Source organism: Ambystoma mexicanum, chromosome 8 (assembly GCF_040938575.1).
Source record: "Ambystoma mexicanum isolate Mex_15411 chromosome 8, UKY_AmexF1_1, whole genome shotgun sequence".
Lineage (NCBI taxonomy): Eukaryota > Metazoa > Chordata > Amphibia > Caudata > Ambystomatidae > Ambystoma > Ambystoma mexicanum.
The window spans coordinates 1109206555-1109233632 of NC_090929.1; the positions used below are offsets into that span (position 1 = coordinate 1109206555).

The 27078-nt window shown below is 48.7% G+C and overlaps 1 protein-coding gene across 2 annotated transcripts in view; it reads right to left on the reverse strand.

The window, feature by feature from the left end:
• Nucleotides 1-27078, reverse strand: part of RCC2 (regulator of chromosome condensation 2) — a 613770-nt gene that overhangs the window by 441173 nt on the left and 145519 nt on the right. For both annotated transcript variants that reach the window (XM_069611136.1, XM_069611137.1), the window contains exon 4: nucleotides 25035-25178. In XM_069611136.1, the coding sequence (XP_069467237.1) occupies nucleotides 25035-25178 (144 nt within the window). The remainder of the gene's footprint in view (nucleotides 1-25034; nucleotides 25179-27078) is intronic.

Here is a 27078-nt window from a genome sequence, read left to right on the forward strand (position 1 = left end):
TGTATTTTCAGTGATTTTTTAGGAGACACCGAAATGCCTTTCGCTGCCTGTTCTTCGGCGCGCGTAAAGCGGGCCTATTTATATGCAGTGACCGAACAGACTTTCGGTTTTTGAGAGCTGCCATGAGGCGAAAGCGTGCACGATGGCCCAGAGGACAGGGAGGAACCTGCGGCTTTCTCGTTGGTCACTGCATGGGGTATGTCCTTAGTGTATTTGTGTTTGTGCGCGCCTTGGCCGCTGGGGGTCTTCTCCATCACAGGACCACTGGCCTGCTTCTCAGAGTCGGGGGGCCTGCACTTGGGGTTCCACCGTATCCCGAGCGCACTCTTCATCATTCAGGACCCTGTAGCTGCCCTCGCTGGAGTCTTCATTCACGTCTTTGGAGGCCTCGGCCTGCATGGTGTGAGCAGCGCAGCGTTTCGTCCACCGATCCTTTAGGGTTCTCGGCTGAAAAAGCAGACAGGGATTACAGTGCTTTGTGGCGTGACAATCGGGAGACAGTGGCTGCACACTAAGTGCGTGCCTTTCCCACAGAAATTTACAGCGCAGGAGGTACACAATTTAAATGGGGTTTTGTACATTATGTTTCAGAAGCGAAGTTGGGCGAAAATAGAAGAAAGGGGATGAAGAGATAAAACATGCATTACTTACCGTAATAGCATTTCTGATGATTGTATCTTCTTAGATTCACAGGCTTTGCATATAGTCAGACCTCTAATGGTAACCGCAGAGTATTGCATCTTGTCTTTCAGGGATCAAAAAGGGACATCGACATAGGCGTGCCTGTAACACTATCCCTAGCGTGATGTGTAGTGTAAACAAAATCCCTCACGCGTAGAGGTCCCTCCGATTGCATTTTTTATGCTGCGAGGGAGCCTTATGACCATTGTGAGTACAGAAAAAAGTAGTAGTAAGATGTCTATGTTCCTTCCATCCGAGTGGGGAGGAAGTGTGGGCGCATGTGAATCTAAGCAGATACAATCATCAGAAATGCTATTACGGTAAGTAATGCAGGTCTTCTGATGCTTGTTAATCTGTTTAGTATCACATGCTATGCATATGTCTAGCCAGCAACCCATAGTTGGAGGTGGGATGTGAGAAGGAACAGCAGTGAAAAGATATATTACTACTGCTTGTCCCAACTGAGAATCGGACCTAGAGAGAGTGTCTAGGCAATAGTGTTAACTCCAGGTTGCCGCTTTGCAAATGGACTCAAGAGGAACATTTGTAATTTATTCTATGAAAACCCCAGTGCCTCGAGTAGAATGTGCTGTAGGCTTGAAGGGCATATCTCACTTAGCAATAGTGTAGCTGAGTGTGATGGAATTGACAATCCACCTAGAGATGGCCGATTTAGAGACAGGATCCCCTTCTCTACCAGCTGCCACTGAAACAAAAAACTGGTTAGTTTTCCTTAGTGGTTTAGTCCTTTCCAGGTAGTACATGACTGCCCTGTGCACATCCAGTGTGTGCAGGCTTCTTTCTGCCACGTTAGTGGGGTTCTGGAAGAACGTTGGTAGTTCGATTGACTGGTTCACATAGAACTTAGAAATACATTTGGGCGCAAACCGAGGGTGAGTGCGCAGAATCACCTAATCTACGAATTGTGACAAAAGGGTCTAGGATACAAAGGGCCTGCAGTCCACCGGCTCTCCTTATTGCAATAACTGCCACTAGGAAGGCGGTCTTGGAAGTAAGAGCTTTGAAACTTGCTTTATGCATAGGTTCAAAGAGACCCCCTAAGTCTGGATAATACCACATTTAGGTCCCATCTGGGAGCCGGATTAGAAATGGGGGGATGAATTCTCTTAACCCCTTGCATGAAAGCTTTAATAACTGGGATCTTCCACCATGACACTTTACGCTGGGACGTGGTATAGGCTGAGAGTGCAGCTAAGTGAACCTTCAGGGAATTAACACCAAACCTGAGTCTAGTAGGTTGTTAGGCAAAGTTTGTATGCCATACCCTTTGGGACCACTACACTCACCTAGGACTACAGGTGTAAGCAAACCAACCTTTGGTATAAGTCTGTACTACACAGTTTTGGCAGCCAGGCTTATCTCAAGAGGGGAATGTGAGCAGTAATGATGTTACACAGAGGTCTACAATCACAAGTGCTCATATAAATTATTACACTCAAGGTTTCTTTGATAAATACTTAATAATTTATCTGTCAGTTATAAAACATTCATAAGAAGGAGGCAATTTAATCACACAAATATACCTCAATACGAATTCAGAATACTTTTCAAGAGGAGTAAATAGGCAAAGATTATTAGAACATGAAAGGTTGCAATTATTCTTAGACAGTGCAAATGGAGTTCACAAGAAGAGTCAATTCAATTCAATAGGCTAGGCCAAAGTAAACGGTAAAGTGTCTGCCAAAGTTCTCCGAAGAAATTTGTAAAAAGAAGAACCATATGTTCGGTCACAAACTGATTAGGCTTGCAAGTTGCAAAAGTTTCAAGCACTTGCACCGCGAGATGCAAGTACCCTCAGTCTGATTTCACAGTACCTTAAAAATGAAGAAAAAGATGCAGCTGAAGACTTTGTTCGTGGCAGTTCCTGCAGATTAAGCTGTTCCTGAGCCTCAGTCGTGGCGACAAGATGGAGGACGTTGGGGGACTCCTGCACTGCACTGGGACTGGTCCAAAAGCTGGCACTTGGCAAACTTCAATTCCGGTAGCTGTAGTCAAGCACAGAAACTGGTGTCCCTCTCCCTGGTTATACCGTTTCCTGCAGCACTCTTAGGAAAATGCAACCAGCTCTGCGATTGGTATCCAGGTGGCTTACTGTCGAGTTGATTGGTCCCACCAACTCAAAAGGAAGAAGTCATCCTTGTAGGGGTTTCTCTGTCGAGGTGAACTTGGCGATTCGGACCTGCAGCAGGGCTTCACCGGGCAAACCAACGGTCCAGGAGTTGCAGCAGCCGTCCTCTTCAAGCTAGTCTTTGGTTCTTTCGTTCCATTGGTCTACTCTGCCTTCCAAGCCAAAAGACCTGCCTTATATTCAATTCTCTCCCATTCATTCCAGCCTAGCTGTCACTCACCCAGCAGGGTGGCTGTCCTTGCCGGACAGTCAGCCAATCACCACAGAGTGCATTTGGGTCTCCTAGAAGAATAAGCACAGGGAGTTCGGGCACCTCCCTCACTTCGTGCCCACCCCAGACACTTGGGTGCCAGAGGCAGTCTTCACTCCTGAAGCCTGCCAAAGGCGAATGAACAAAGAAACCAAACTAGGTTTGGCATGCAGAGCAAAACTCTACAAGGCCCTTTCTACAAAGAAATGACAAAAAAAGAAGACAGGAACCTGTTTTTACAAAGGGGGCTCAGACACCATCTTGAAAAACATGGCTACCACGATACAACGCTACCGGGGTTCGCGGGTGGGAAAAATCATGGTAGATATTTGTAAAACCACTGCCACCAGCCCTTCTGACAGGAAAGGGTATCATTTGACTGCTACATGAATATCTAGGCACAGGGGGTACTAAGTAAGCACTCCAGCACTTTATAGGAAGATGGGTTGTGCTGGGTCTAGGAATTTAAAAGACTAGTAAAGTCAATTTCACTTTACTTACTCTGGGAAATAGTAGTTTATCCCAGAGAAGGTATTTAAACATTGGGAAAGCCTGGAAAAGTTTCCCTGTGCCACTGCACTGAGGGTGCTGTGTGACACAAATGAAGATGCCTATGGAGTTGGTTAGACACCATAACCAAAGGAAACAAGAGTAAAACACATTTCAAAATACATGAGCGAGTGGGAAAAAGGGTCACACTCTCCAGATAAAAAAAAGAATTCTCCCCAACACTGGTGAGTCGGGTATAACACAATATGACAATATGAGTAGGAGAGCAGTCAACCAGATTGAAGCTCTTGGATTTACACCAGATGACAAAGCGTTTCCATTTATTGGAGTAGCAATGTCTGGTGTTCGGTTCTTGCTTCCCTAAGAATATCCATGCATCTCTGAGGAAGTTGGAGATGCCCGAACTCTATGACCTCAGAAGCCAGGCCGCTAAGTTCAGAGTCTGCGGGCATGGGTGAAGTGTTTCCCCCCCTTGTCCTGAGATAGCATGTTGCATGGGCAAGGTCATTTCATCGGAGGAGAGAGTGACATCAAATGGGAGAACCAGGGTTGGCTGGCCCACATCGGGGTCACCAATATTATGGTGCGCAACTCCTGGTGCAACTTGTGCACAATCTTGTGGAGTTGGAGGACTTGGGGGGAGGGGCTAAGACATGCATTACTTACCGTAATAGCATTTCTGATTATTGTATCTGCTTAGATTCACCTGCTGTGCATATGGTCCGACATCCAGTGGTAACCGCAGAGTATTGCATCTTGTCTTTCAGGGAAAGAAAGGGGACGTCGGCATAGGCGTGTCTGTAACACTATCCCTATCGTGACGTGTAGTGTACCCAAAATACCTCATGCGCCGAGGTCCCTCCGATTGCATTTTTTCTGCCATGAGGGAGCCCAAGGCTATTGCAAGTAAGTACATGAAGAATAGAGAAGTAGTAAGATGTCCTTCCACCTCTAGCGGGTAGGGAGGGCGCATGTGAATCTAAGCAGATACAATCATCAGAAATGCTATTACGGTAAGTAATGCATGTCTTCTGATGCTTGTTAATCTGCTTAGAATCACATGCTGTGCCAGTACCCGGAGTTGGAGGTGGGTTGTGAGAAGAACAGTAGAGAAAAGATGTCTTAGTACTGCCTGTCCCACCTGAGAATCAGACCTAGAAAGAGTGTCTAGGCAATACTGTTTTGTAAAGGTGTGTACAGAACTTCAGGTCGCCGCTTTGCAAATGGACTCAAGGGGAACATTTGCAATGAATGCTATGGATGCCCCAGTGCCCAGAGTAGAATGTGCTCTAGGCGTGAAGGGCAGTTCTCTCTTAGCAAGAGAGAAACAGTGTGATGCATTTGACAATCCACTTTGAGATCGCTGATTTAGAGACAGGATCCCCTTCTCTACCAGCTGCCACTGAAATGAAAAATTGGTTCGTTTTCCTCAGTGGTTTCGTTTTCTCCAGGTAGAACATGACTGCCCTGTGCACATCTAGTGTGTGGAGGCTTCTTTCAGCCATGCTAGTGGGATTCTGGAAAAAGGTAAGTAGTTCAATCAATTGGTTCACATGGAACTTTGAGATAAATTTAGGCGCAAATCTGGGGTGAGTGCGCAGAACTAACTTACCCCTCTGGACTGTAACAAAGGGGTCTAGAACAGAAAGTACCTGTAGATCGCGAACCCTTCTAATAGAAGTGATAGACACTAGGAAGGCTGTTTTAAAAGTCAGGTCTTTTAGACCTGCTTTATGCATTGGCTCAAAGGGAGCTCCCATGAGCCTCATCAAAACCACATTTAGGTCCCACCAAGGAGCTGGGTGAGAAATGGGAGGATAAATCCTCTTAACCCCTTCCATAAAGGCCTTAATCACTGGTATCTTCCACCATGGCACCTTTTGATGTGGTGTAGGCTGAAAGGGCAGCCAGAGGAACCTTTAGGGTAATGAAGACAAACCCAGTGTCTAACAGATGGGTAAGGTACAGCACAATGTGTGTGGATGAGTAATCAATGGGATTGACGCCCTTAGAATTACACCAGATGACAAAACGTTTCCATTTGCTGGCATAGCAATAACGTGGGTTAGGTTTTCTAGCTTCCCTGAGTATGTCCATGCACCTCTGAGGGAGCTGTAGGTGTCCAAATTCTATGACCTCAGGAGCCAGGCTGCTAAGTTCAGAGTTTGTGGGCATGGGTGTAGGGTCTCCCCCTGTCCTGAGACATGTTGTATGGGCAGGATAGTTTTACTGGAGGGGAGAGGGACATTTCCATCAGATGAGCGAACCAGGGTTGGCAGGCCCACATGGGGGCCACCGGTATCATGGTAACTGGATCCTGGTGCATCTTGTGCACTATCTTGTTGAGAAGGGGAGTCGGGGGGGAAGGCGTAGACAAATTTCCTCGACCATGTTAGCCAGAGACTGTTCCCCTAGGAGCGGTTCTGGGGGTACCTGGAGGCGTAGTCTTGGCATTGGGCGTTCTCCTGAGTTGCGAACAGGTCGATCTCTGTGAATCCCCATTCTGCAAAGACGTTGGACACAATGTCTTCGTGCAGACGCCATTCACGTTCTTCGGGCAGCGGAAAATCTGCAGAGCACGTCTGTTAGAAGATGAGTTCCCGTGGAACATATTGGGTCAACAGGAACATCTTGTGTCCGAGAGCCCATATCCAAATGTTTCGGGACAGTGGCTTCCACTGCAGGGGTGGTGAATGTCTTCCGCTTCAATAGGCTTTCTCTTGACCACCACTGCAGAGGGAGAACGAGGACTGTCGAGATATCTACCAGATCTTCCCATTGTCCAGTGGTCTGACACCACTGGCTGTTGAGCCACTCTTGCATGGGCCGCATGCGCAGTCACGCGTGGGGAACCAAGTATATGCACAACGCCATCATTCCTAGCAAACACATGGCTTTGCGCACCGTCACCTCCCGACTGGCTACATATTGAGGGATTTGAAAAAGCATGTTCTGAACCCTCTCGGAGGAAGACGAGGCCATCTTCCGTCCGAATTAGAGCTCCCAGAAATTATTTTGTTTGACTGGGGACTAGGCTGGATTTCTTCTCGTTGATAGAGAATCCCAGACTGAATAGAAGATCTGTTTTTTTGGGTGTTCGAAAAACATGGGTTGTACGAGTTCCCGCCAGTCGTCGAGGTAAGGGTAAACTGGGACAGATAGTCTGCGCAAGTGTGCTGCAGCCACTGCCAAGACCTTCGTAAACACCCTTGGCGCTGAGGCGATGCCTTAGGGGAGTACCTTGAATTGGTAATGCCTGTCCTCGATCATGAACCTTAGATATTTCCTGTGCGCTGGCAACATCGAAATATGAAAGTATGCATCTTTCATGTCCAATGTTGCCATGTAGTTCCCTTGTTTCAACAGTGGGATCACCTCCTGTAGTGTTACCATGCAAAACTGAGGTTTTATGAACTTGTTCGCTGGGCGCAGGTCTAGAACAGGGCGCATGGTGAGGTCTTTTTTGGGTACAAGGAAGTACACTGAATAAATACCCTTGTTTACCTGATGAATAGGGACAGTTTCTGTGGCGTCCTTTCCCAGCAGCGCTTCCACTTCTTGATTCAGGATTTCCAGATGGTCCGGTGAAAGGCGCTGTGAGCGTGGTGGTCTGAACTGTGGAGGTCGGCCAAAATCCACGCAGTACCCGTGGGCGACCGTCTTTATGACCCACTGGCCTGATGTTACACCCTCCTATGCCGTGAGGAAAGATGTTGATCGCCCCCCTCCCGACCAGGGAAACATGGGAGTGGACCTGGATCTGATGGTCATTTCTAACCGGAGGCTGCGGCTCCTCTAGGATTGGGGCCTCTACCTCTGCCGCATTGCTGTCCCCTTGAAGGGTAGTATGCAGGGCTTCCTGAAGTTTGTCCTGTATTGAAACCCCTGTGCAATAGTTACTTTGATTTGCACTGGACTGCCCTCGAAAGGACCACCGGGAGGTATTGTGTGTGATCTGTTGCAGAGACTTAAGAGTCTCATGCTCTTTTTTTGGCTGTTTCCAAGGCCTCACCAACCGCTTTCCCGAATAGGTTAGCTTCTTCAATAGGCTTATTGATGAGTGAGGCCTGTGTTTCGGGTTTAAACCCCTGAGGTACGAAGCCAAGTGTGTCTTTTGAGGAGGGTTCTTTGGGCCTGAGACCCACCTGCCGTTTCAGCCATGTCCAGAGTGTTCTTTATCACATTCTGGTTCACCTGCCTTCCGTCGGCTACAATAGAGAGAAGTTTGGACTTGGCGGGTTCTGGGACCTGCTGGAGGCCTTCCTGAAGTAGGTTCCACTGAGCGTCAGCATAACTTGGCAACAGCGTGGTATTTTCTATGCGCATAGTGTATGCGGCAGCTGACGTGACTCGTTTGCCTAAGGCATACAGCCTCTTGGATTCCCAGTCCGGGGGTGCCTCCCCAGTGGCAAGGGGTCCCCCTGCTATTTTTTGAGTCGTAGTCACTACCAGAGAATCGGGGATGGCGTGCCCTTTAATGTATTGTGGGTAGGAAGGAAACTGGCGAAACAATTTCTCCACTCTTGGGTTCACTGGCCGGATTTGAGCTGGTAATACCAAGGACGGAGTCAATCTTCTCTTGATGAAATTAAGGAGGGGAATGGCTTGGCTAGATGGAGGCTTCTCCTTAAGAATATCCTCTACAAAGTCCTGCTCATTCAAAGCCTCTCGAGTAGAGCTCTGAAAATGTTCAGCTGCCTTCTTCAAAATAGAATTGAAGGCCATATGGTCATCTAGAGGTGAGGGCTGACGAACCGGAGTGGATGGAGGCGAATCGAGACAATACATCAGTGTCCTGATCTTGATGGCGAAGTGTCCATGGGTCTGTTCCCTCTTGCTGGGTTGCTTCCCAATTGTCTGTGGCACCCGCCTGATCCTCCTCATAATTCTGTAGAAAGAAAGTTTCTTCATCGTAAATGTCCCTATAGGTGTCCATGTGGACAAGTTCTTCCTGCTGGACGGGGACAGAAGGCTGATCTTCCTGATAATGAGAAGTAGATTGAAGGTTAGGCTGTCCACAAGACCTTTTCGGGGAAGGATGATCAGAAAAACTGATAATTCTCTCCAGACGGTCCATACACCCTTTGAATTTCTCCCTTGTCCATTTGAGGACCCAGGAGGACCTACGGGTGTAAAAACGTCATCTTCCGCCCTGCGGCGCCGAAAAGTGTCTCTTAGGGTTTTGGAAAGAGGCTCTTGACAGTCCTCATAAGTATCGTGAGAATCGGGGGCCCCAAGGTGTATCAAAAGATTTGTCCGCAGCTTGCCCCATGATTTTCAGCGGAACCGTGATAAGTCCTACTGCCACAGTAATTCTCTTGATGCTGTCCTCGATAACCGCCGAATCGGCATGAGATAATGGTTCCAATGGTCTATTGGTAGGTGTATTGCCTTCTGCGGCATCAGGGGGCCTAGCAGTCTGTTTTTCGACGATAGGCCAAGTCGTGATTTTTGGGCCTACCGCGGCCTTCGACATGTGAGGGAGTTTGGGTATACTGCACGTCATGTTAGAGATAGCGTTACAGGGACGACCATGTCGACGTCCCCTTTCTATCCTCGAAAAACAAGATGCTATACTCTGCGGTTACCACTAGATGTCGGACTATATGCACAGCATACAATTCTAAGCAGATTAACAAGCATCAGAAACATGCTCTAAAAGAAGTCAGTATAGAGAACCTCCCCTCTCTCTCCCTACGGTTATGGGCCAAAGCACAAAGAGGCCTGTAAGGCCACGTCTGGTCAATTGATCAGTCCTCGAAGAGTTGAGTGTACGTCAGGAGCCATTGAGTGCGGCTTAGTGAACAACAAAGGAAAGGAATAAAGTCTACAATTAAAACAGTAGTAAATCAAAGGCATCAGCCTGGAAGAGAACTCTGCATTTGTGACAGACTTCGATGGCGGAAATAAATAAATAATCTAAGCGACCGGGACGTGAAGGACCATGGGTACCGAATACGTCGATATTACTAATCGCACCCCGTCAACATCAGTTTGAGTTTCGAAAACAAATCTAGTAATACTATGCGACTGCCACTAGATGTCGCACTATGCAGAGCATGTGATCCAAGCAGATCCACAAGCCCCAGAAATATCTTTTTTCATAAATATATGTGTAAGTGCTTCTTTTGTGTGCCGATCTAAGATTCAGAGTACTTACCTACAGCTCACATCTTCCTCTTAAAATAAGCCTGACTGCTCTGCCACACTACCAATGTCCTGAGACGGATACCAAGAGTATGGGGATCTACAAACCACTGGGATAGCTTACTAAAATCTTACTGCCAGTAAGAAAACAGGGATAAAGGGAAGCAAAAGCAGCAGCTGACACTTGTTTCATTGGGTGGATGTTCGTGAACGAGGTTGGCAGGGCTTTTGGGGGTGCAGTCAGAGGGCCAAATGGACCCAGAGGGGAGAAGAGAGTGGTCAGACCAAGAGTGAGCCGTGAACAGAGGAGAAGAGAGGGGGAGGTCAGAGTGGATGAGGGTGTCCAGAGTGGTTTGGACTAGAAGGGATAGGGATAGAGAAGTGCAGAGATAAATGAAGAGTGGATCCTGTGCCATACAATTGGATGTTGAAATCACCGAAGAGGAGCAGATTGGAGGAGGTTAAAGTAACTAGGGACAGAAATCTGCCCATTCAGAGAGCAACAGGGAGGTAGCGCCTGGTAAATGGCAGCAATGGTCAGGGTGGAGGAGGGAGAGATGACAAACTTGCATGCCAGGCTCTGAAAGGAAGAGTAGACCTGAGTGGGTAAAATGGAAGAAGGAACCCACTCAGGGAAGATTAAGACAAGCCCACTGCCAGCACGATGAGGTTGAAGCTTGGAAATTATCTTGAAGCCATCATGAAGGTGGGAGTCAAACACAGCGACTGAGCTGGCACTGCACCATGTCTCAGTAAGAGCGAGAATGTCGGAGGTCAGTGAATGTCAGAGTGTTTGTTGGCTGAGCTGGTGTTCAGAGTTGCCAGGTGAAGATGGTTTTGCCTTAAAAGGCTTTCTGAGGTGGAGTACACGGGCGTGGTACACCAGTCACAGAGGGCGGGGGAGGGACAGAGTTGTAGGGGGAGAGGCAAGAGAAAGAAGAAAGTTAATGAGGTACATCAGGATCCGGTCAAAGGGAAGGAGGTTTGTTTGAGGATCCCGAATTAGCATAGTGCCAGTGTGGTAGACATTAATGATGCAGCGTGTTGAGAAGAAGCCTGCCAAGAGGACTTATCACTTGGCGCCACCATTAACGGGAGATGATGTGAAAGGGAGAGTAGAGGTGCGAAGTCCATAGGTCTGGAGAGGGGACAGAAGAGGATATTGGTGTAATGCTCACCTGATTCCCACGGAGGTGCCGGTCTGTTCTGGACTGCTATGACCTCTTCTAAGGTGATGCGCAGGACTCGGAAGACGGACTGGACCGGACCCCCAAACCTCGCCTGTCTGGCCCGTAGAAGAATCCTTGTGTAGATGGAAAAGGGGATTAACTGTCTGCTGGATAATGTGTCGGATTCGCCCCTTCCCCCTCTCACACTCCTCGAACCCCCTCTGCGATTCCCCGTAGAGTCTCACCTTAGAGTCTGAAAGGACGAGCTCTCCATCCTGCTTCCGATGCAGGGGCACGTTGATTTCCAGTTACTTCACTGGATCTCGGGTTTGGTGAGTATTCAACTCCGCTTGACTTTTCCGATATGAGGCCGTAAGTATTCAGTTGCAAAAGTTCAAGTCTTAATTGTCCGTTGTCCTTTTCTCCATTTCAGATGTAGGATGAAGAATCCGCGTAGAGGAATGGATTCGCCGAAGGTAACTCTGGTGAGTCTTTTTGATGGATGGTTCCTTTAGTGATCTTGCTTTCACCCACTAATGCGCGTGTCTTTTTCCCCTTAGGGGCCGGGGTACGGAAGTGCCAAAGCGGCGCCGACCCGAGGTGAGGAAAGATTGTCCCAACAATAATCAGGTAAGTCTTAAGGTGGAAGAATCAGGCCTTCCTCAATCTGTTCCTTCGCTCACCTTTGTTTTGTCTCTTTTTCTCCTTAGGCGCTGAAAGGCGACGGATGGTGCCAATGGTGGCTGAAGAGCCCGAGGGCGCCTCGTGAAGGTGAGTGGAACGCGGCGCTGCAGCGAGCGATGCGATGCGCTTCTAAAAATAATGTCTTTTCTCAGGATCGTCGGAGTGATGGCTCCGGACTCCGGATGGAGGTAGGTAAAGTTCAATTATTCACCTTTCTCTCCTTTCCTTCCTTTTCAGGTGTTCCAGGTTGCAGGCGGGCGTGGCTGGAGCCAGGATGCAGGAGCAGACACGGTGAGCGTCCAGCTGCTAGATGCAGAACAACGCGAAGCGTGAGCTGCTGTCTGGGCGTGGTTTAAATAGCCCCCAAAGTAGTTCCAGTTAAGTATTCTTCCTCAGCCACGCCCGAGTGGTAAAATAGTCCCATAGGTAAAATAGTCCCTTTCAGACCTCAAGGAGGTCTGGATCCGGCAGCATGGTCTGCATCAGGTAAGTCCATCCAAGCACTCCCATAATGAGCCTGGCGCCTATGGTGCCAGGACTGATGCCTTCTATTAGCCTGGCGCCAAAGGCGCCAGGACAATGTCCAAAGAGCCCCTATAAGGGGTTGCTGGGTCCCTCCCTGGGGACATGAGGTCTGCTTTCGGGGACGCTGGCCCTGAACTGGCTTCCCGGGAGTAGGCATCATGACAATTGGTGAAGATCTCTCTGGAAGATGCACTGGCATGGTGGTCTACGAGGAGGCCAAAGGATTTGCTACCAGGTCTTTCTGGTGCTTTAATCCGACCGAACTTAGTGAGAGAGGGCGGATAGGTGATAGTTTAGCAGTTAGAGAAGATAAGTAGATGGTGAGTGCCATCTCAGTGGCAGAGGATAGATGAGAGGAAAAGAGGAGGGGGGTGCGGGGGCTGCAGTGCACAGTCCTGGCCCTTACTCCAAGGCAGCCTAGCAGTAAAGATGACAAATACAAATGCAGAGCAATAGGTGGGGTGCAGGATTCAATTATAAAAAGGATCACAATGCAGTGAACACAATGGATGCAACACCTAGATACCATTTTAAGAGGATCACAGATGAATGCGGTGCACACAGGGATGCCAGATAGAAAAGGAAGAAGCACAACTTGAATACATTTACCAATGAAGAACACAATATGTAGTGAAGAAAAATAGATGGTTGAGAAAGAAAAGGCAGAATAGTATTGGCACAGTTCAGGATCAAGGAGATGGGTGGGAGGCGGCAATAGGACAGTTCAGTCATCACTCACATTTGAGCAGAAGGGATCCTGGAGGTGGCTGTGGTCCAAATCTGGACCAGAGAAAGACGTGCACAGGAGGCTGCTGCACTGTTTGTAGAGGGGCACGAAGGTGGGGAAGAGTAGTATCAAAAGGAGCCTCCCCTCCATTGCAGTCCCGGAGGACGAACAGGCAGAGGTTGGCGAACTGCAGTGCTCAACGACTTTGCTGCAGCTTTGGAGGTCTGAAACCTCTCAAGGCTCTCGTCAGCCTTGCTGCCGAAAAGATGTTCACCATCAAAGGGCATGTTGAGAAGCCGGGCTTGTACGTCAGGAGCAAACCCCGACTTACGCAACCACGCAAATCGGCGTATTACGGTGCTCGCCGCCATGGGCCGGCTGACACAATCTGCCATGTCCAGACTCGACTGAACGGATTCACACATGGCATCCTTGCCATCCTGAACGAGAGCAAGCAAACCATCCCATTCCTCCCCTTCAGCCGCCAAAGACACACAATTCCACAGTGTGTGTGTGAAACGTGCTAAGGCACACACAGAGTTGGCTGCCTGTAAAGCCATACCCCCTGAAGAAAACACTTTCTTCGCCCAGCCATCAAAATGCTTGTCATCCCTATCAGGAGGTATGGTAGGGTACGACGCCTGCTTTGCTGGGGCCATAGCCGCCTGTACCACCAAGCTCTCCGGGAGTGGGGTGCGTAGTCAAGTAGCAGGGGTCGCTACTGGCTGGACGGTATATTTTCGGCAAAGACTTGCTCACTGCTGGGAGACTCTCCGGAGCAGTCCAAGCCACTGCCACCCTTCTCTGTAAAGCCATATGAAATGGCAGCACCGGGTCAGTGGGTGGACCTTGGTCAAAGATATCCCTCAGGTCATCCTGCAGAAAATCCACTGGTGGCGCAGACCACCCCAAGTACTCAGTCACCCTTGACATGAGTCGCCTGTACGAAGATTCGACATGAGTACCAGGCTCAGGCATGCCAAACTCAACCTCCGGGGAGGTATCAAAACTACTGGCATCGTGCAAAGACTGACCCAGGTCTTCCAACTGGCTATGACCAGATAACAGGTCATCAGGAACCAAACCTTCCTCAGACCCTTCCTCCATCTCAGAAATATAATCCAGAGGCTGGAACAAATTCCTGGAAGAGGGCACAGAAAAAGGCTCGAAGAGGCAGAGGAATGGCAGGACCCACTCCAGGACCGAGACCCCCCTGGACTTAGGCCGACGATGCGGAGAGTCGGCTCTTGAATTGTCGGTCGAAAGCCCAGCGGATTTCGACTTTCGGGGCTTGGACACCCTAACGATAGAAAGCTTCTTCCACTCCCGCAAGGCCTTCGATGGTAACGACTGGCAATCGTCACAATCATCCGTGGCGTGGTCCTCATCGAGGCACCAAAGGCAGGCGTCGTGCGGGTCCGTCGGCGAAATCTTGGAACCACAGTCCCGACACTTCTTGAAACCCAGCCGCGGGGTACAAGACGACGAATACATGATATCTTCACAAACAGACAAGTTCGAAGAACTGATAGAAGTACTCAGAAGAACCGAGGCGCGCCAAGATCTCCGAAGCAAACACGTTTGCAGAAAAAAAAACGGAACTGAGGCTATGGGCGTCGTGCGTCCTACTTATAACATCCGGTGACGTCAGCTCGATGGATTCCCTCGACGACAGCGTATCGACGCAGGAGCCGAAGATTTTTCTGAAGCAGCACAGCTGTGGTGATTACCTGTCATAGATGTGGAATACGTCGGAGGACCCAATCCCTTCGAAATGAGAATTCTCCCCAACACTGTTCCTCTGAAGACCTTCATCAGAACTGGAGCTGTCCATTTAACTTTGGCTGTACTGGTTCCCAAAAGGTCCATCTTCTGATCCTACCCACTTTGGCAATGCTGGGTCCTCCATAGGTTTTAATTGTGAAGACTTATTGCTTGGAACCAGTCTATATCCTGTGATGCAGTTTGATGGAGTTTAACAGAGGCATCACCTGACTTGAGGGTGGTTTTTATTTCATAACATCCTCTAAAAAGTCAATGTTTTGTAGCTCCTCTTGAGTGGCAATCTGAAAGTGTTCAGCTGCCTTCTTAAGTATAGCATTGAATGCCATCTGGTCATCGATGGGAGAGGTTTGTCTTATAGGAAGTGAGGTCGGAGGATCGATGCAGTGCGTCAGATCAGGGGTAGTGGACGGTGACAGCCATGGTGCCTCACCCACTGGTTGTTAATCAACCCAATCATGGGAACTGGTCTACAGTGTCATCAAAAGGATCCTCTCCCAGACCATAAGGGTTCTCCTCTGGCTCTGTTAGGTCAAATACCTCCTCAAGAGGAGTCCGACTGGAGTTTTTTTGGCGTTTGGACATAGTAGAGTAGTAGCCTTCCTCTTGGCCTTTTAGGGGCGATGCATTTTTCAGAAAAGTCTACAAACTTGGACAGTTTAATGTACCCCTCAAAACTGTCTCTGGTCCACAAGGCTGAGCCAGAGGGGTCTGGAGGGGAATGACTCTTCTGGAGGACTTTGGTCTTTAGGCAGTCGAGACTTGTCTGACAAGTCTTAGACAGGTGTTGGGAACCCTCAGAATATTCTTCCCGACCCTCTCGCCATCTTGGCATGTTTTTCAACATGTCCTTAGGCATAGATGATGTTCGCGAGACTCTCGCAGATCTCTGGCGTATCTGCGAGAGATTTTGATGGGCCCAACAGCTTCGTTGTGGCTTTCAGCACAGCCGAAACCTTTGGCGCCGACACTCTTATGAGACATCTCTGTGCTCTTATGATGTTTGGTGCCAACGCCATTCTGCCCGGACACATGCCATCTAGACGGTTGCAGGGAGGGCGGCGGACCCTGGGGATCGGTGGCCGACCTGACCAGTCCGTCGAGGAGGCTCGCGGGGGCTGGGGGGGGGGGGGGGGGGGTTGTTGGCTTTCCTTTATGTGGTGTGTGTGTCCTTGTCACTTGAGTGTACACTCCCCATAGCAGAACCGGTGGCCTGCCTGCTGGGGCTGGACACCTCAGAGCTTGGTTGTTCCGAAGATAGGTCAATGGCCTTCATGTCGGAGCCATGGCTGTCGCTTACTTTGTCACTGGAGGCACCTGCGGTGGCGTGGGAGCTACTGGCCGCCAGCTGCATGGCATTGGCCGCCCACCGTTTTACTCGCCGTTCTTTTATCGTCTTGGGACTCAAAAGCTGGAAGGACCGACAGGACTGCTCGTTATGATCGAGGTGGACACTTATTACACCTCCGGTGGGTGTTTTTCCATGGGTACTTGCCATTGCAAGAAGGGCAAAATTTAAAAAGGAGCCCCGTCTATTGCTCAGGATAATAGCGACGGCAAAACCAGAAGGGAAAAGAGGGGAGAAGGCAATGCATTCTTGAAAAGAAACAGAACCCCAGGCCCCACTCTCCCTACTGTGTAGACCTGGCCGGAGGGCCAAGGCCAAACGGTCGACAGGGTCTACACCCAGAGGACCAGCGGCCGAAATCTGGCTTGGTCTTCCTTGGTCTTCGGCGTTGGTTCTGAAGTAGTCGTTGGTGAAGAATGACGAATATTAAAAACGACCAGAGGTCATGGACAAAAGTATATATTAGCCATTTGTCAAGGTCTGCATAAAACGACCAGCTAGCTGGCTGGAAAAAAACAATCTTGAGGGACCTCGACGCGTGAAGGATTTTGGGTACACTACACGTCACGTTAGGGATAGTGTTACAAGCGCGGCCATGTCAGCGTCCCCTTTCGATCCTTGAGACAAAATGCAATACTCTGCGATTACCACTAGATGTTGGACTATATGCACAGCATGTGACTAAGCAGATTCACAAGCATCAGAAATAGGTATTATATCTGCACCAGAATCACTAACCCCTTAACTGCCAAGGGTTTCCTCCCCAGTGCCAAGACCTTTTTTGGTGATTTCGGTATGTCGCCATTCAATCCCTTGTAACTTTCGTTACATGAGATATCTCGGCCCCTTTTCTTCCATGGAGGCTGTCATAACGCCACCATGGAATCCTAGTTTGCTGTAGGGGGATGAGAGAAAATAAACAAAAAGGGAGAAAATGTTGGGTTTTTTCAGAAAATGCAAATAAAATGATGTACAAAGAAGAGTTTTTTTTACTTGTAAGAGCTATGAACAAATGACTTGCGGTGCTGAATTCGGCATTTTTCCAGGCTTTCAAGAACAGGTCAAGTGGAAACCAAAAAAAACATTTTGATTTGGTTACCATCCGTTTTGTGAGAGGTAGGCGGTTTTGCCCTTTTTTTCCTAATAGGACATGAGTGGACGGAATGGAAGAAGAGGGTAGGAAAGTTGAATGGAAAGACAGAAAGGCAAACATTTTTGAGAAAAGCAATGCCCTGCTACATTCCCCCCCCCCCCGACTTTTCCAGTTAGGCAATCACAAGTTTTTCGTAATGTTTCACAAAACAAGCAATATCGGAAGCCAAGAAGTGAGCCATCATACACAGGTTTTATATGCTTGCGTCCTAAACAGACGTACTTAGCATGTGTAAGTAAGGAAAACACGTGGTGAGGAAGGGCACGCATACATTTTTTGAAAAAGCACAGGCAGACATTTTAAAGGTTAGGTGACTTGTGCAGGTTACAAAAGTGTATAGTGCCTAAATGTAGGTCACATTTGGGAAATGAAAGGGTTGTGTGACAAAGGTCAGCAGCAAATGTTAAAAAAAGTTATGAAAAACCACACAAACAACTAATGTCCTACCTTCCCGCGTTCCCACAGGTGTCCTGATGAACTGTACCTCACGTCGGGTTGCACCTACCTGGGCGCAAAGGGAAAAGGCGAAACCACTGGTAACCCAAAGTCTTTCGGCAGAGCAGATTTTGCTCTCGTGGACAACCTACAGATTTGGGCCTAGGATGTCAGACACCCATTGGAATCCCATCCCCACAATTTATTACCCACAAGCCTCGGCAAAGACCAAAATTTGTCAACAAACCACCCCCCCACAATTTTCAGACATTTTCCACTGCCCACCCACCGAATCATGCCGTCAACCTCACATGCACAAGTCACCTACCTTCCCGCATTCCCACAGGTGTCCCAATGAAAATGGTACCTCATGTGTGGGTGCACCTACCTGGGTGGAAAAGAAAAATAGAAGTGTCGACCGTCCATAAGTTTTACAGCAGTCCCAGGGAGCCCTGTCAGAGTACACAACCTTTCACTGAGAGAAAGGTTGCAACGCAAGCCAGCTAGAGTGCTAGTGTAGTTGGGGGTAATGTCCCCGGCCTTGGTGGGCTGTCTCCCATACCATCCCCAAGTGCAGCAATGGTTCCAGGGAGCCCCGGCAGGGTCTCCCTCACCTCCCAGAGGTAAATTCTGTAACACATCCCAGCCAGACCTCCAGGATGGTCAGGGGTGATGTCCCTGGCCTTCGGCACCCGTCTCCGATGTGGGTCAACCATCCCCAAGCCCAGCCTGGAGCTCTGGCTGGGCTGCGTTACAGCCTTTCCCTCTGGGGAAGAATAGCAACCCTGCCGGAACTGCCACTGGACGTGGGGACGGTCTACCCACATGGGAGACAGCCACCCAAGGCCAGGGACATCGCTCCCAACAATTCCTGGAGCTCTGGCTTGGGAATGGATGATGACCCTGCCGGGGCTCCCTGGGATAGTCGCTGCACTTGGGAATGGTCGCCCCATATGGGAGACAGCTCATCAAAGCCAGGGACATCACCCAAGCCGATACTGGAACGATGGCTGGGCTGCGTTACAGAATTTCCCCCTGGGGATGGAAGAGGAACCTGCAGGGGCTCCCTGCCGCTGCCGCTGCACTTGGGGAAGGTACACCCGCATGGGAAACGGATGCTCACGGCCGGGGACATCACCTCCAACTGTCCCCACCAGGGAGTCCCAGCAGTGTGCTAACACCTCCCCGAAGGGAAAAGCTGTATCGCAGCCCAGCTAGAACTCCAGGGTGGTTGGAAGTGATGTTTCCGGACTTGTGCAGCCGTCTCCCATGTGGGTTGATCATATTCAAGTGCAGCAACAGTTCCAGGGAGCCCCGGTAGGGTCCTGGTCCTTTCCCAGAGGGGAAAAAGCTGTAACGCAGGCGAGCCAGAACTCAAGGATGGTCAGAGGTGATTCCTCTGGCCTTTGGTGCCTTGTCTCTCATGTGGGTTGACCGTCCCAAGTCCAACGGCACTTCCGGGGAGCCCCGTCAAGATCCCCATTCCTCCCCGGAGGTGACATCTGTAACACAGCACAGCCAGAGGTGCAGCCTGGGATTGCGGATGGTCAACCCACCTGGGAGACAGTTGCTCCCAGGGAAACACCAATGTTATGCTGGCATGGGGGGCACATTTGTGGCCTGACCTGCAATTGTGTCCCAGCCCACCAAAATATCTCCCGAGATGGCCCACAGCACCAACAATCCAGTACCCGTGTCCCACCCGACCCAATGAAAATGGGCCCTAACTGTAGAATAATAAAAAAACAGTACTCCCATAACGTTGCAGCTGCTCGCGCAGAAAAAGCTGTAAACGAAACAAAATCGTCAACTATAGTCACCCCAGCGAGGAGAGGGCCACCCCCTTTTCATTATACAAGTCGCTGGTGGTTTAGGGTGCCTCCCCACCCCCAACGTACATTTTTTTTTTTACCCCTACCCTAGAGGCAGATGGCCACATTACTGTGCCCATCTCCCCCCAGGGTGGGCAAAACGTACTGCCCCATGGGCATGCCTGTACCAAATTTTCTGGTAGCCTTCTCCCCCTGCCCCAAATGGATTGTGGGGGCATCTCATGTAGCCCTCCCTTGGGGCAGATAGGGGAAGAAATCATCTCCCAGGGAGGGCTACATGAGGTGAGCCCCATCCACTTGGGGTGGGGAGGTTGGCAGACCACCCCCCTTTCCATTCCATATATTCACTGGTGGCTTAGTGTCCCTCCACCCCCACCCAAAACACCCTTACACCCTTTTTTGCCCCTTTCCTAGGGGCAGATGGGCACATTACTGTGCCGATCTGCCCCAAGGGGGGGGCAAAACGTACTGCTCCATGGTAGGGGGGCCTGTACCAAGAATTCTGGTGCCCCCCACCCCTAATGGATTGGGGGGGCATCTCATGTAGCCATCTCTGGGGCAGACAGGCAGAAATCTGATTTTGGGTGGCCCCATGCTTTGGTGGCCCGGGCAAGAAAGGTGGACACTCACCTTTCATTTTCACTGAGGCAGCCGAAAACGGCTGCCGTGGTGAACGTCACTTTGTTTCATGGCAGCGCGCATTACAGAACCTCCTTCTCACATAGCCCGGGCGATGGATTTAATTTTTGTGCGATCCCGGCTATGCAGGGATCGCACAAAATGATGTCCCCAAAAAAGACGAGCCATCTCGCAATGCCAAGGACGAGCTAGATCGTCCTTGGCACTCAAGGGGTTAAATACTTCTGACGTTTACGGTAGAACACTCAGGAATACTAGATAATACACTTCAAAAGGGCCTTTTCACTTTTGTGTTTTCTTGCAGTTAGATCTGTAGCAACGTTAGAGAGGGAAAAGAAGGTATTGTATAATCGGTAATTGCATACTCATGGGGTTGTCAACAGGTCATACAGTAATGCATTTACTCTGCAAACACATAGAAAAGTCACTTAAAGGGAGGAAAATTAGTGATTCGTACAACATGAGTTTAGTTAAAGGCTCTAGAGACAGTTTCTTCCTTCGCCTGCAAGCCTTAAAGTCCAATAATGCAACCCTAGCTAGAGGAAGTTTGGAGAGTGCTTGATGTCTTGACAAACAGCGAATGATGAAGTTCCTGCGGATTTCCTCCAGTGTCTAAAGTTATTGAAGCAGCAAGTTTGTAACTAACAAAGGAGACATGAAAACAGGCTTCACTAGGGGACACGAGCAGCAGCTTGGGTCAGAGGTAAGAGGGGGTTGCCTTGGGCACCTCGTGCACTCCAATGCTCTGGAGCAACTTCTTGGAATCAGGCAAGCAATACCTTTTCCCCCACAGTACCTTTAGTTTGAAGTTGTTCGTGTTGGCTCCTCCGCAATGTGGCAGCTCTGGGCCAGACCTCCGGATTCCTTGGTCTGGTGATGAAAGGAAGGACAATGAACGGTGTCGCTCAGCAGCAGTCTCGAGGGAGGACCTGTAGCACGACGTTCTCAACTTCTTGGTTTACACTGAGGTTTTAGCACCTTTTCAGCAGCACCAAAGGACCCAGATCGTCCGGTCAATCTTCTTTGCTTCCTGCAGTCCCACAATCTGGTGAGGGGGTCTGGGCAGGTTGGATCGGATCTCTGGAGTGTCCTTAGGGGAATCAGCACTGATCTGGACGGATTAAGGCCTTTCCACGACGATGCACTTGAAATGGGCAGGTCTCCTGGTATTGGGGTCCTGCAGCTCTGGAAGCTGCTAGGACCTTGGGAGATGGCTCGTCTCAAAGTTAGTCTGGGACCGATTGTTCCCACCAGCCAAAAAGGGAAGAAAGAGTCCTCTTCGGAGCTCATCTGTCGCATAGAAAACTGGGTCAGAACAGCAGTGGTCACTTCAAGGTTTTGCAAAGGGTCTGCAGGCGTCTCTTGACGCCGTCTTCTTCGGTTACTTCAGTTTCCTGTGGTCTACTTGCTTTACACTCCAGAAGCCTCACCTTTTATACAGTTCCAGCGCGCACGCCTCTGCAAGCTCACTCAGCATTTTATAGAAAGGGGTGCCTGGTTGTCCAATTAGGACAGCCAGACCCCATGTGGAAGCTGGTCCTATTCAGGCACTCTGGCAGACAAAGGGCACAGGGGTGGAAGGCTCCTCCCTCACTTCCTGCCTGCCCAGACAGAAGCCTAAGCGGGGATACCTACTGGTTCCCGCCAAAGGCAAAACACACGCACAGACCTCCCCCTCCCAGAATGTTAGAAGGGTTAAAGAACCACCACGCTAGAAATGGCAAAAAAAGAAAGGAGGCTCCAAGTTGGTAATTGGGTGCCCCTATTGTGCACTACCGCGGCTATGGACATAGCCTGCGGTATACAAAATACACAATAGTTCGCAGAACATGTCCACTGCCACCAGCCAGAACTAGGTAATTGTCTGCGTGACTGAAAAGTCACATAAGCAGAGAAAAGGGGGATACTAGGTATCCCTTTGGCACGCCACTGAAGGTGTTGTGTGCCAATCTCTCAGACGATGGAGAGATACTAAGTATCATTAAGAACTGAGGATATAGAAAATGGCCCTAGGGGTCCCCAGCAACACTGCTCATAAACAGCTGTGTGCTGCAGTAGTAAAACACAGGCAGACAGACTCCATAGCAAAGGTAGATTACAAAGAGAAGAGTTCCAAAATACAAAGCCCATGAATGACTGAGTGGATTAAAAGAAAAAGGTCCAGAATCCAGCAAAACGTGATGGAGGTCTCACGAGGGGATGAAGCACAATAATGAGAAGTCTCCCCAACACTCCCACTGGGGCATTGTGAATTTAGACCTCAGAGCGGTTTCGAGGCAGCTGAAGCAGACTTGGCCCCTCTTCCCCATCCACCACGAGGAAACTCTTTGGCCCCTTTGACTGCCCAGTCCTCTACCAAATGAGGCATAGCAACGAAAAGCCTTACCCCTTCAAGCTGCTCCAATTGTGTGCAACGGTCGTGGCTGTCTGATGGCGGCGCCTAGTGACTTGGCTGCCGCATTCGAGGTCTGCAGTTTCTCCGGATCTCATCAGCCTTGCTGCCAAACAGGCGAGTGCCGTCAATGGGCATGTTCAGCAGACTGGACTGTACATCTGGTGCAAATCCTGACTTCAGTAACTACGCAAACCTTCTATCACTATGCTCGCCCCGATGGCTCTTGCCGATGCCATTAGCAGAGTCCAATCCTGACTGGAGAGAGAGACTTCCACATAGCTGCCTTTCTGTCTCCCACAATGTTCAGGAAGCAGTCTGTTCTCCCTCCGGAATGTGTTCCGTGCCATGGAGATACAGTCCCACAAGGTGAACAAGAATGTTAAGGGCGCAAGTTGCATTGGCTGATTTTAGCGCCATACTCCCGGCTGAGAAAAACGTTTTTGCCATTACGTCGAAACGCTCATCGTCTCCATTCTACGGTATTGTGGGGTATGCGTTTTGCTTGGACGTGAAAGTTGCTGCTTGGACCACCAAGCTTTCCGGTGTCTGGGGTCTAGATACTCAGGATCAGTACAGGAAGACCTGTATTTTTGGTGACATTTTTGTTGACAGCCGGATTTTAATCTGGTGCCTCCCAATTTGCCTTAACCCTCTTTTGCAAGGCAATGTGAAAAGGCAATACAGGGTCCTTCTTCTGTGGTCCTTTATCCAAGATGTGGGTTAGATCGTCCTGCCCCATCTCAAAAATTCAAATGCCCTGGACATTAATTACCAATAGGAAGCATCTGCATGCTCTGCTGGGTCTGGCTTGCCAAATTCCAGCTCTGGTGATTTAACAATAAAGGTCCTTCATTCTGGATTCCTCCAAAATGGGGGCCTCAGGCACATCAGGCGTTCCAAAATCTAGTCCAAAGGGCGGAGTATCCCGATCAGATGGGCCATGTTCCTCATATATAGAAGATTAGGCATTTTTAGAAAATATTTCCAGGGTGCGGTTTGAAAATTGTCCGTCTCCTTTGATGAAATCAAAGGTTTCAACGCCATCTGCGTCCATGGTTTTGACGCTTTTGACGTCATAGACCTTGACACTATCAGCGTCGATTGAGTGCTCGAAAGTCTATATGGAGTCCAACGGACGAGGACTAGTCCTGTCGTCGAGTACTCAAATGTAGGAGGGGTCAGAGGCTTCTCTCCCGGGCAGGATTTGGCCTTGGACTTCTGGTCTGCTTTTGATGGCGCGACAGGAACTATTCGTGTTTTCCTTCGATGTGGCCAGACCTGCCTTCTCGAAGATCTTAAGCATTTCGTGCACCCTCGCATTAGGCTTGAGTCGCCGACTTACTTGGGCAGACAATTTTTTTGTTCCGGCGAGGTGTCAGAGGATGAGGAAGGAGATCTGTGGTGCCTTTTTTCCATCTTTCTAGAGGAGTGGTGCGAACCGCTTTGGGAACCAACGAGTTTCTTAGACCTCTTCCTCTGTAGAGAGTTGCCTCTTGACTCGTCCGACGAGTGCCTTTTCAACTGTGTCCAAGGGGATTTCATGTAGGGTTTTGGAGGGGCCTACCCGCTAACTTACCCTTGCGCTCCTTCAGCGCTTTACCGGTCATTGACTTGCATGACACAGTCCGCCGTCCTGTGCTCGACAGCAAGACACCACAGACAGACCCTACGAGGATCGGTTATCGACATCTTGGCACTGTAATCATGGCACTTCTTAATCCCCGTTTTCAGGGTTAAGTCGAAGAGGCCATTTTCTTGAATGTCGCAATTTCATGTGGAAACTGAAAGTGTGCCGTAATATTTCAGTGTTAAAAAACACAGAACTGAAGCTAAAGGGCGCTGCACGTGCTATTAATACCTGTGATGATGTCGACCGAGACAGGGGCCTTCGAGTCGACCACATCGACGCACACTGCCCTCTGCCAAAAATAATTTTCCAGAGCAGTGGACGCTGGAAGGGAAGATCTCTAAAAATGAGTAATACGTGGGAGGCCACAATCCATTTGAAAGGGAATACAGTGTAGCCCCCTCAGCCCTCCACATAAGGTGGGGTGTACATAAGGTGGGCTGTGCTGATCTCTCACTATAAAAAGCTAAGGATAAAAACATTCTACTAACGGGAAATAAAAAGGGAATGCCCAAAGGGATCTCAGCAACACTGGACAGAGTGATGTGTGATGCAAAATTTAATAGACAGATGCCATAGGACTGGTAGGAAAGTATAACTGTAAAATGTAGAAAAAGAAATACAAAATATGGGGTAAAAATTTGAGTGTGTAGAAAAAAGGTTGCCACTCACTCAGGGAGCAGACCAACAATCCAGCAGGCCAGCAAAAAGTACTGGGGGACTCATGTGGAGAAGATTACACACAAAACATGAAAATATATCCTAACACCTCATGTGGGACACCCTTAAATGTAAGCACCATACTGCTCGAAAGAATTCAGAACCTAAAAGATTAATGGAAATTTGTCTTAATGGAGTCATACTAATTCTTTTTTGGCATTATCTGATACATTACCACAAAATGAACAAAATATCCCCTTGCCCAAACACAAGAGCTTGTTCAACAAAGGAACTAGTTGATCAACAAAACAGCAGACTTACCCCAGCTCCAGAGCTTGCCCTCTGTAGTGATGAGCAGACTGTGTGCGGAGACCGGCCCAGACACAGCCGTTCGTACCTTGATACCTGCCAGGCAGCCATACCGATGAGGACCCCACAGGTTCTGACCCAGGTTTCGGTAGGCAGCTAAAGAAAAAGTATTGAAAACTTCATGAACACAATTGAAATACATGATAGGAAGAAAAGATTTAGCTACCAGATGTACACCAAACATTAAATTGGCTATGAACATAAAGGGACAGTTACACCAGTAGGAGCCTTGGATTGTAATAGCTGGGCCCGATTTGCTACTACTTGTAAACCCTAGTTAGCTTGAAATGAACAGCAAGCAGGAGCCAATTTGAACTTCCCAGGTCAAACGGTTCCATACAAACATCTATGGGAAATTACCTCTGGGGTTGAAACATGCAAGAAGGAGCATTAAGACACATCTAAGAGACAATGGGTCACACATAATGGGCAAAATGATCAGTTGGTATCTGAGGTGTATGTTCAATGTGAAGAAGATCTTACTCCCCAAAAGGTAGAGTCCGCTTACTGGGTGATGCCAAATACAAGGAGCTCTTTTTGGCTCCTACTAAAATTTTGCTTTTGATATCTGCAGCCTACTGTGAAGACAAGGAAGCAGAAGGGTGAGAACTGTCACAAGTTAAAGGCACCCAAAAAAATTTTTGAAAAAAATATTAATAATAAAGGGAGGGGAGAATAGAATATTGTACTCCTGCAGTTGATAACTAATGGAGAACCAGAAAGGGCTCGCTCCTCTTTCAAAAGGGTGTGCACAATAGCACTGTAGAGATGTGTAATTTCAACTGTGCACCTTTTACTGAAGAAGCCAGTCGTGCAACCTTTTCCCTTGAGAGACCGGATATGCCCTTTTTATTGGCAAGGCAATTTTGCACCTCATAAATGCTTTCACATCTCCAGAGTGCATCACAAAACACGTGAAATGCAGGAGCATTACCCACATGAAACTGGTTTCATAGTTTCACTGATTTTATTGTGAAAATAAGTGACGTCAAATTACAAAGTGTAAAAAAATATTGCATGAACAAATATTGAAATGCCTTTTACAGTGCATATTGTAAAAATACCCATTTTCGGGATGGGGGGGCTTTGAACCCTCCAGACCTGTCCTACTCTCAAACTCTCCTTGACCTCCTACCCTTTATCCCAATGTAAAATAGTCTCCTTTTTTTTTTTAACACCTAAAACCCACCCCCATCATTACATTTTCTTTATTTCAATATATTTTCTGCTTTTAGGCATTTGTTACCCACTCTGTTATTTCCTGCAATATTGTTTCATCTTTGTAAATTAATTTTTTATTATTTTCTACAATATGATCACTATCCAGATTCATAAATCCTTCCTAACAAACAGAACAGAAACAATATGGATGAAACCTTGTAAATCCAAACCCAGAGTCTCCACATGCGGAGTACCACAAGGATCATCCTTCTCCCCGCTTCTATTCAACATCTACATGTACCTATTAATCAAACTCATCAAAAAACACGGCCTCACATGCTACAACTACGCCGACGATACTCAAATAATCTTCAACATACAAGACACCCGAGAAGAAAACACCACACTAGAGAATTGCCTTCGTGACATTTTCAACTGGATGAACCTCAACCATCTCAAAATCAACCCAGGCAAAACAGAGATAATGATGGTTTCAAAAAAGGGAGGAGACAACTACATCCCCTGGCCAAGAGAGCTCGGCACCACACCGGAACCATCATCAACTGTAAAAAACCTAGGGGTCCTGATGGATAACAACCTCACCCTGGAGCCACAAGTAAACTCGGTAATCAAGAAATGTTTCTTCCTCCTGCGAGCAGCAAAAAGGATCCTACCGTTCCTGTAGTTCGCCAACAAAACACTTACCATCATCGCTCTGATCATGTCCAGAGTAGACTATGCCAATAGCCTTTACCTGGGCATGCCCGAACGACTTCTAAAAAAACTACAACTCATACAAAATGCAGCAGCCAGACTCCTCCTCAAGCTACCCAGA